The following is an 8947-nucleotide window of genomic DNA, read 5'->3' as shown; positions in this document are numbered from 1 at the left end:
CCTCCCGGCGGACCAGGACCAGGTCTGTACCCGCCCCCACCTCCGCCCCGGTTGTTGTACCCTCTCGAACCGCCCATCCCCCTCCCCCTCCCGCGCGGGCCGTACCCGTCAAACCTTTGCGCTCTGGGCGCAGTCGGAGGCTCGCGATCGAACCTCTCCCCCGAACTCCGACGTCTCCCGTGCGGGCTCATACCCATGTTCATGTTCATGTTCATGTTCGCGTTCATGTTCATGTTCATCCCCATGCCCATCCCCGCGGGAACAGTAGGCTCCATATCCCCCAAACCGAGTGCCCCGCGCACGTCCGGACTGCTAGCCCCGCTCCTCCCAAACTGGAGGTTCCAGTTCTCAGGCTGTGGCTGGGGCTGGACGTAAGGGAACCCGTTCGCTGCGGGGACGGGGAAAGGCATCGTAGCCATGCGAAGCGCGCTTTCGGGGCGGGAGGAAGGGTAGCTCGGGGGGTTGAACGCTCCATACCCGGGTGCCTCGGGGGTCGCAGGCTGCCCAGCGTCATTGCCCACGCCGGCTCCGGCTGCGATGCCGATCCCGAACCTCCCGCGCTGCTTGACGATATACGTCTCCTTCTGCGCTTGCGCTTGCCCCAGCACAGGCAGCACAGGGAGGGCAGGTCCATCCTCGTCCTCCAGAGCAGAACCGAACACCCACGCTCCAGTACCAGTACGAGCAGGCCGTTCCTCCCCATCCACACTACGGGGCATCCGTACGCCCCTAGTGCGCGCACTAGGCCGGCTCTGTTTTCGTGGTCTCCGGGCTGGAGGGGGTGCGGGAACTGTAAGCGCAGGAGGGACGAGCATGTCTTCCCCCGCCGCCGCTGCCGCTGCCTGGGGAGCGGGATAACCCCGTCCAATGTTGATGTTGATGTTGGGGTGCGCGTGCCCGTGCCCGTGCCCGTGCCCGTCGAGGTACACATTCCTGTGCGCTGGAGAGGGGGCGATCGATACTGGCCTTGAGCGGACGCCGGACGATGAAGGTCTCCTCGATCGCTGGGCGCTGCTCGTCGGTGTCTGGCGACTTCTGCGGGGATACTCTTCCGAAGAGGGGATATAAGGCGGGTTCATGAGGTTCCCCCCTGAGGTTAGGGCGGGGTTCGTCTGCGGTCTTGGGGGGAGCCGGTGCCGGCCTGCTACTGGATGAGGAGACCGGTCAGCAGAGGGGACAACACTTCCCCCGCGGGAGGAGGAGGCGCGGCTCGCTTGCGCAGCTTGGTGTTGTTGTTGAGCGGCGGCGTCGGCGGCGGCTTGCAGTTCTGCGGGGGAGATCTGGACCCATTCGGTTTTTTTGCCTGCTGGGGGAGGTTAGCTCCGCGGAAGTGGTAACAATCGCAACAGAACAAGGGGAAAAAAGGGACCCAAAGCAAGAAACGCGGCAGAAGTCATCACATCCCATCCAACCACTGGCTCCTCCAGCCCCGCATACCACATCCCCCCAATCACGATCCACTCCATGCATGGCATCCATCTCATCCACCAAATCCAGCGAGCTCAAGCTCACCCCTCAATTCAACCCAACCCAACCCAACCCAACTCGAGTTCCAATTCCAGTGTTCGGATCCTCCCCCGTCGAGCCAAGGCCGATCCAGCTCAGTGTCGACCCAACCAATCTGATCCCTCTCAATCACCTCCCAATCCAATTTCTTCCCAATCCGATCCCGATCCCAAGATTTCTTCCCATCCAATTCCATCCCAGTCAGACCACCCAAACCCGAACCCGAACCCGAATCCAATCCAATCCAATCCAATCCGAATCCCAAGACCCAAAAACAAAAACAAAAACGGGAAAAAGAGACACACCTCTCCTCCCAGTCGGTTCCTCCCCAAGCGTACTCCCACCCCCCGTCCCACCCCCACCCCCAACCCCACCCCCACCAGTGCCGGTCCCGTTCGGGCGTTCAACCCCCTTCCCCGCTATGTCAGTACTTGCAGGTTCCTTCCTCTCCTTCTCCCGTTCCCGCTCTCGCTCGCGCTCACGTTCCCCCTGCAGCAACTGCAACTGCTGTAAACTCACGCTAGGGGAAGGCCATTCCCTCTCCCTTTCCCTCTCTCTTTCCCTTTCCTTATCCCTCTCCCTCTCCCTCTCCCTGTCCCGCAGGCCGCTCCTCCCCTGCCCAGCTTGGCCAGCATGGTTAACCTGAGCACGTTTCCCCACAAATCTCGAACCAGAACCAGAACCAAGACCAGGGGTAGAGTCATCCAGGGGCGCACTTCTAGCCCCAGCAGCAGCAGCAGGAGGAGGAGGAGGAGGAGGAGGGACAACACCCGGTAAGTTAAAAGGGACGGAGGTGTCCCCTTCCGAGAGTTCCGGTAGATGAGGCGAGGGGGAGGATGGGCCCTGCGTTGGCTGGGTTGGCGTTGGCTGGGCTGGATGAGGGAGATGAGCCCGGGTCGGGTCTACGGGAATCGGGTAGTTTGGAGATATCGGTGCAGGTACCGGCGCAGGTACAATTGCAGGTGCAAGTGCCGGTGTAGGTGCCAGTGCAGGTACAGGTGCAGGTGCCGGTGCCGGTGTAGATGTAGGTGCCGGTACAGGGTCGGAGGTGACAGACAGTTCGTTTTCCTCGTTCGACTGTTCGTTTTCCTGTTCGTTCTCCTGTACCGCTGCAGGTGCAGGTGGGGGTGGGGGTACGAAGACCGCCCCCGGGGTTGGGAGCGCCTCACCAGGCAGGACACCACTCGCCCTCTCCTTCTCCTTTTCTCGCTCTCGCTCTCTGATCTCCCTCCTTACAGCCCAGATGTTCTTCCCCCCTCCCGCTCCTCCTCCCGCTCCTCCTCCTCCTCCCGCTCCCGCTCCACCTGCACCAACCCCTCCCGCTCCCGTTCCTCCTCCACCTGCTCCCCCTCCCACCCCTGCCAACCCCGGCGAACCAGGCTTACTCATCCCTGCTCCTGTTGGCGTAGGCAGCGACGGCAAAGAGGGAAGTGAAGGTTGAGAACTGGAGGGAGAGAGGAGGGGGAGTGTCGGTGTCGGTGTTGACGTGGCGGTTGGAGTGGGGGTTTGTTGGGATTGGGGGTGAGGCAGGGGATGGGTGCCGTTTACCCCATTCCCCGTCCCGTTCCCGTTCCCCGTCCCAGTCGCGGTCCCGTTAGTCAACCCCTGACTAGCCTGCGAAGCGCGCGAAGAAGTAGCAGATGCGTTTGTGAAGGATACGGAGGCGGACAAGGAGGTAGAGGAAGAAGAAGCTTTTTTAGCCCGGTCGGCGTAGGACAGCGGTTGGGACTGTGACTGGGTGTGAGGTTGAGGTAGTGGTTGAAGCTGTTGAGGTTGCGAGGAGACCATTTTATTGCTCGGATTGCTCGGATCGGATCGCGGTAGTTTTGGGGGGATAGGCAGCGCTGGTGCGCGGTTTGTGGGAGGAAGGAGTGGGTGGCGAGGGGTTGGGAGGTGTGAGGCGGTGAGGGATGAGCGATGGATGGGTCTAGCTGTGCAGGTTAGCGCTCGAGTTGTGCACAAGTGGAGTAGGGATAAGAGGATGAGGAAGGGGAAAGGAGGAGTTATGGGAGAGGGTGATTAAGGAGAGGCGAGGATTAGCGGGGACGAGGGTGATGGCGATGATGGCGATGATGATGAGAAAGGGACGACGACAGTGTAGAGGTTAAGGTTGACCCTTAACGCAGAATACCGAACCCCAAGTAACTCAGCAATACCCGTCCAAATCCCAAATAAACCCGCGTAAAAGGAGAAGTTGTACTCACACGACAATAGTTATAGCTATAGGTTGACGAGGTGTGCTGCGAGCAGGGGAGGGAGGGAAGAGGGACCTCCACCGGGCGCGTCGTGGACAGAGGGTAGGGGGTGCTTCCGTGAGATGGGACGAGGGGGGTGTAAGGAGTGAAGAGTGAGGATGACGGATGACGCAGTAGGAGGGAAAAGTGAGAAGGGAGCGAGTGAACAGAGTAGAGGATAAGAAGTGCAAACTCGTAAAAAGGGGAAAGGGTAGAGCAAGCAAGCAAGGACACCGCAAAGACGAACGACAAAAAAGCACCCGATAAATGTGGGCGTCCTCCCTTGTGAATACACTCATCGTATCCCCGTAACTCACTCTCTCACGAACCACTAACCCTGGGCCCACATCCACTCACTAGCACGGATTACACAACGGTTATCGCCGACGATCGGCTTTGCACGGCACTCCCTTCTCTTACACAACGAATCCGGAGATATTCCTAGCCAGGCTGTAACAGGTATAACCCCTCTTCCTTTCTGAAACTCCCTCCCTCCTCCCTGAAACGATTCTATAAAGTACTCCCTCCCCTCCCCTCCTCTCTCTCTCCCTCCCTACTCCCTCCCCTCCCCTCCTTTCCAGGGGCAGCCTCATCCCCGGCTTGTGTCCTCGCCTGATAACACCAGCACTGTCATCTCGATCTCGGCGTACTGGATTTGACCGGGCATCACCCTGCCACCTACCGTCCATTCTACCTACATCCTACATCCACCTCCCACCTCCCAACCCCGTCTCTCGCCCTTACACCCTCCTTCCGTATCCCGCATCCCGCATACGTATCACGTACCCTTTCCCGGAGGGACGGAGTGGGGGAAGCTGCCGCTCTTCCCCTGACAGGTTGGGAATGGCAAAGAGCAGATTCTCCTTCTCCTTCTCGTCCTCTCCCCTCTAACCTGTGCTCTGCCTGCTCTTCCGCAACCTCCCGGAGCAACAGATACCTAGCCTGTTGCGTCTGACCTTTGATCCTCTCATCTCTTGGTCTCCAGAAACGTCTAGTCGTGCACTCGCTTCCCCGCAACCTTCTGTTTTCTCCCTACTGCTTCCTCGGTCTAACGCTCACGCTCGGTCGGCTGTTGGATACCAACCATGACTTCACTTCCTTTCTGCTCCCTGGGAGCAGTAAGGGTGGCTGTGGTTCAGGTCTGGCATGCTCCAGTGTCGACCAGCTTAGTTCAACTTTCATCCCGGATTACCCGGTCTGTTGCGTCTGACCGATGATCCTCTCGTCTGTTGGTCTCGGATAACTTCAACGTCGTGCACTCGCTTCCCCGCAACCTTCTGTTTTCTGTTCCTCAGTCTCACGCTAGCGCTCGGTCGGCTGTTGGATACCAACTCCGCTTCACTTCCTTCCTGCTCCATGGGAGCAGTCTGGGGTGTAGTGGTTCAGGGCTGGTGTCCTCCAGCGTCGACCAGCTCAGTTTCACCGTCCTTCCCGTATCCTGGATCTCGGATTCGTATCACACATTCCTGGAGGGACGGAGTAGGGGGGAAGCTGCCTGCTCTCCTTGATAGCTCATGGGGTAGTACTACGAGAGCAGATCGTCCCTTCTCCTTGTCTTGTCGCCTCTCACCTGTGCTCTTTCTTCTCTTCGGCAACCTCTCAGAAGAGCACCAGATGTCTGACCTATTACGTCTGTTGACGATCCTCTCATCTGTGGAGATGACATACCCACAGGCAGTGCCTCTCTCGGCCTGTCTCTCATCTATCTGTCTGTTCCCGCTCCCTGCTGCTTCCTCAGTCTCGTGCTCAGTCAGCAGTTGTTCTCCAGGCATCTTTGCATCCTTCGGTCTATCCCCCATGAGAAGGGGATCCTTTGGAGGGTCATTAAGCTTGGCGTACTCCTGCTCCACCCGGGGGTTCACAACGCTCCTCTCGGATCATCCTCTTAAGTCAAGCATAATCTGACGACTACTTCCTCATTCCTAGGGATGGGAACGGTCCAGTCCGGTCCGGTCCAGTCCTGGACGGTCCCGGATTTTTGGCGATAGTCAGTCCCGGTCCAGTCCTGTGATGGTCCGGTCCTGGACGGTCCCAGGGCCGTGAACCGCCAGTCCCAGTCCAGTCCACTAAATGCTGACATAATTCTATTCAATAGTCAATGTGGGGTCATGGCATTGAGCGGGAGGAAGCACACGCGAGATTCATCATGCACCTGAAACGACATGCCAGTCAGTCAGATGATATGCCGACCTCTTTCAACACAATGACATGACCGGTCACCATCCCTACAACGCCAAAACTGTCAAACTCTGCACCCAATTGCATGGCGAAATGGTGGCTGCATGGGACCGGACTGGACCGGTCCTTCGCAGTTAGGACTGAACCGGATTTTCCAAAAGTGTTGGTCCTGGTCCAGTCCTCGGACGGTCCAGTCCTGGACTGGATCGGCAGGACCGCGGTCCTCAAAGTCCGGTCTAGGAGCGATGCCATCCCTACTCATTACCAGCTATCCAAAGACTCACAGCACTTTCTACATGTACTCATGTTCTGCTCAATGAAGAGGACCCGTCTTCTATTTGCGCTTTACCCTCTGCTTACAGGCGAGAGAAGCACAAGTAGAGTCCAGGCGCCACTTCTTAGCTCAGTCATCCCAGGCCATGCATTCTCGGTACCATCTCTCTCACCACCCATCTTTCCCCTTCCTCCCAACTGTTCCTCAGTCTCACGCTCGGTCAGCTGTTGGATACCAACCGTAACTTCGCTTCCTTTCTGCTCCCTGGGAGCAGTTCGGAAGCTGTGGAGGAGCCGGCTGGTGTTCTCCAGCGTCGACCAGCTCGGTACTGTCGTGTCTCCCCTGATAGGACGTTCAATGGTCTGCGCCTCGGTCTCCAAGTCATCTTGTCGATCACGTCCTTCCTCTCTAGCACGCTCCCGGAAAGGCAGCCTGATCCCCAGCCCATCCTCAGTTCTGACGACCCTCTCATTCTAGTCTAGGCAGGATCCGAACGGAGCATGGCCACTAGTTGTCACACTTCTTGCCACTTCCTATCCACACCAATCGGCCCGGGCCGTTGAACACCAAATCTTCTGCACCCTTCGCTCTATCTCCCCTGAGAAGGAGATATACACGAGGTGAAGTAGAAAGATTGGTGTGCTCCTGCTCGACTCACGCCGGTTGCACTGCACTCCTTTCCGATCTTCCTGCGCTCATGGATGCCGTGAAGGGTCGGATGACTATCTCGTTCGTCAATCCTCGAGGTATCTACAGGACTTTGCAGGGCGATATGCGCATTGTCTTTTCTAATCCTAGCCTTGACAAGGAAGGATGTTCTTAACCCAGGACCAGTCTTTCACCGTTTTCCCAGTCCGCCCACGCTAGAGAGGAAGGAAAGCTGAGTGGAGGAGACAGTTCTTGGCTTGGATACTCCTGCCCTTCATTCTCTGTAGTCTTTCTGCCAGTCGACAGCCTCACTATCTCCGCCTCATACCGCATGACACGAGATGCTTCCCATCCCGCCTTATTCTGGACGGAGACTTGATGTCGACGTTTCGGGGTCAATATTCAAGTACATCATGGTACTCAAACCTCAAACTTTGCTACTTCCAAAGTATCGTCAAGCACAATACCGCCTATCACTGTCCTTAGTCCTGTCATCGTTAGCTCCAGAGTTGAATAAGCAGGTATAAGCCATATTGACTGAATGATGTCTTTTACGGGTGTAGACAACATCGCCTTCCTAGCCCGATCCCACCCGCATGCCTCCCCAATGTTCCCCAGCCCAGCACCCGCCGCCTCACACGCTCTTCGGCCTCGGCCAATCCATCGCCGTCTTGCTCTCGGCTGCTGTTCCGTAGCTCAGGATGCCCACCCAGGGCATGATGTTGTACATTAATCGGGCGCGGAAGGGTTCTGCTCCGCTGTTTCAGGCGTTATTAACGTGTAGGAGCAGGAAGACGGGCAGGAAACAAAGAAGTCGGGACGATGCAAGAGAGCAATGGCAGACTGGCAGTAAGAAAATAACGGAGAGTAGGGTGACGCACAAGAACTTCTTCCCCACCGCCCTCAGCGTGTACTTCGTCTTCCCCGCCTCGATCCTCAACCTCGCCTCCCTCTCCCTCGTTACAATCCTATCCCAAACGACGATCTCGTTCCCCGGCCTCTTCGAATATACCAGCCCTTCCCCCGCCCCGGTGGACGAGGATGGGAGTGTCGTGTTAGGCCCGTCGAGGTAGTCGACGACGAGGTATACGAACAGCTGTTTCGTATTCCACGTGAAGAGCGGGCGGAGGTCGACGTCCAGGTCGAAGCGTAACGATGCGGCTTCGTTAGGCTTGTAAGCTTCCTTGTACCTACCACAACCGGTCAGCAAACTTTCGTCGACTCATGCACTACTAGGAGGGAGACGTACACATGCACGTTCTTGATTTCTATATTCCCTGGCTCGACGCTAGGCAGCGTAAGGTAGCTCGTCGCTGCTACAAGCCCAAGAAGGACCATAAGTGCCGTGCTAGCATGGCTGAAGATAGTAGACACGCGATTCCAGGAAGAGTGCATCTTTCTCTTTCGCCTGAGAGGATGGTGTGTACAGGAGGAGTGCGCGACGTGTACGAAGAAATGGTCGGAGATATGGTTTAATGGGTGTTACTAACACCGATGGAGGAAAGCTTCCGCTCACCGCCACCCTGCGGCACTCTCCGTTCATTCTCCCAGTTCGTCACCACCGCTCACCCGCTCCTCATCCTCCCCATCGCAAAGCAAGATGTCCTAGTACGTCCCCCTCCCACCTCCCCCCTCCAGCAACTAACCGAAGAACAGCATGATCCTCGGCCGTCCCATAGCGAGCGAATACCTCGCCATAGGCACGTTCCTCCTCACAGGCGTAGGCGCATGGGCCGCAACGCGCAAATCTGCTGTTCCTCCTGCTGCCGCCGGGGCCAAGATCATCAAGCCTGCGGAGGTGACGGTGCAGGGGGCGAGTAAAGAAGAGGAGGAGTTGTAGGTCCTTTTTCTTTTGATGGGGTTGAGAGGTGCTGATTTGGGATAGTATTCGCCAGTTTGTGGCTGAGGCGGAGAAGGAGGATAAGGCGCATCATTAGTCTCCTCGCGGGGCCAGAGGGGAAAGAGAGGAAAGGTGTAGAAGGAGCAGGATAGGATGGAGTAATACTGTCTCCAGGATCGGGGGACTCGCTGGTTGTCCAGCCAAAATGAACGATTCTTCGCCTATTATTGCATATCTAGCAGGCTATCAGGGTGGCGCACGACACAG

General features: G+C 57.5%; 5 protein-coding genes across 5 annotated transcripts in view; 3 read left to right on the top strand and 2 right to left on the bottom strand.

Moving 5' to 3' along the window:
- The window catches only part of DACRYDRAFT_117984 (winged helix DNA-binding domain-containing protein), a 1987-nt gene extending 1553 nt beyond the window's left edge, over window positions 1-434 (bottom strand). The window contains exon 1 of the mRNA XM_040770505.1: window positions 1-434. The gene's annotated coding sequence lies outside the window, so the exon portion shown is untranslated.
- A 35-nt stretch (window positions 435-469) lies between these two features.
- Window positions 470-2092, top strand: DACRYDRAFT_23825 (uncharacterized protein). The gene is made up of 2 exons (XM_040773413.1): window positions 470-1303; window positions 1812-2092. The coding sequence occupies exons 1-2, from the start codon at window positions 1152-1154 to the stop codon at window positions 2017-2019; spliced, it is 360 nt and encodes a 119-aa protein (XP_040626115.1). The 5' UTR covers window positions 470-1151; the 3' UTR covers window positions 2020-2092.
- A 274-nt stretch (window positions 2093-2366) lies between these two features.
- Window positions 2367-3747, top strand: DACRYDRAFT_23824 (uncharacterized protein). The gene is made up of 2 exons (XM_040773412.1): window positions 2367-3437; window positions 3711-3747. Exon 1 carries the CDS (start codon window positions 2750-2752, stop codon window positions 2945-2947), a length of 198 nt encoding a protein of 65 aa, XP_040626114.1. The 5' UTR covers window positions 2367-2749; the 3' UTR covers window positions 2948-3437; window positions 3711-3747.
- Window positions 3748-7474: 3727 nt separating this feature from the next.
- DACRYDRAFT_56118 (signal peptidase subunit) lies at window positions 7475-8235 on the bottom strand (the record flags this gene model as incomplete). Its single annotated transcript, XM_040775356.1, has 3 exons — window positions 7475-7598; window positions 7722-8023; window positions 8074-8235. The coding sequence occupies 3 exons, from the start codon at window positions 8233-8235 to the stop codon at window positions 7475-7477; spliced, it is 588 nt and encodes a 195-aa protein (XP_040626113.1).
- A 174-nt stretch (window positions 8236-8409) lies between these two features.
- DACRYDRAFT_117981 (uncharacterized protein) lies at window positions 8410-8900 on the top strand. The gene is made up of 3 exons (XM_040770504.1): window positions 8410-8448; window positions 8497-8676; window positions 8726-8900. Exons 1-3 carry the CDS (start codon window positions 8441-8443, stop codon window positions 8775-8777), a joined length of 240 nt encoding a protein of 79 aa, XP_040626112.1. The 5' UTR covers window positions 8410-8440; the 3' UTR covers window positions 8778-8900.
- The last annotated feature ends 47 nt before the right edge of the window (window positions 8901-8947 follow it).

The sequence above is a fragment of the Dacryopinax primogenitus genome (genome assembly GCF_000292625.1).
Source record: "Dacryopinax primogenitus strain DJM-731 SS1 chromosome Unknown DACRYscaffold_16, whole genome shotgun sequence".
Lineage (NCBI taxonomy): Eukaryota > Fungi > Basidiomycota > Dacrymycetes > Dacrymycetales > Dacrymycetaceae > Dacryopinax > Dacryopinax primogenitus.
This window is presented reverse-complemented; position numbering and strand designations above follow the sequence as displayed.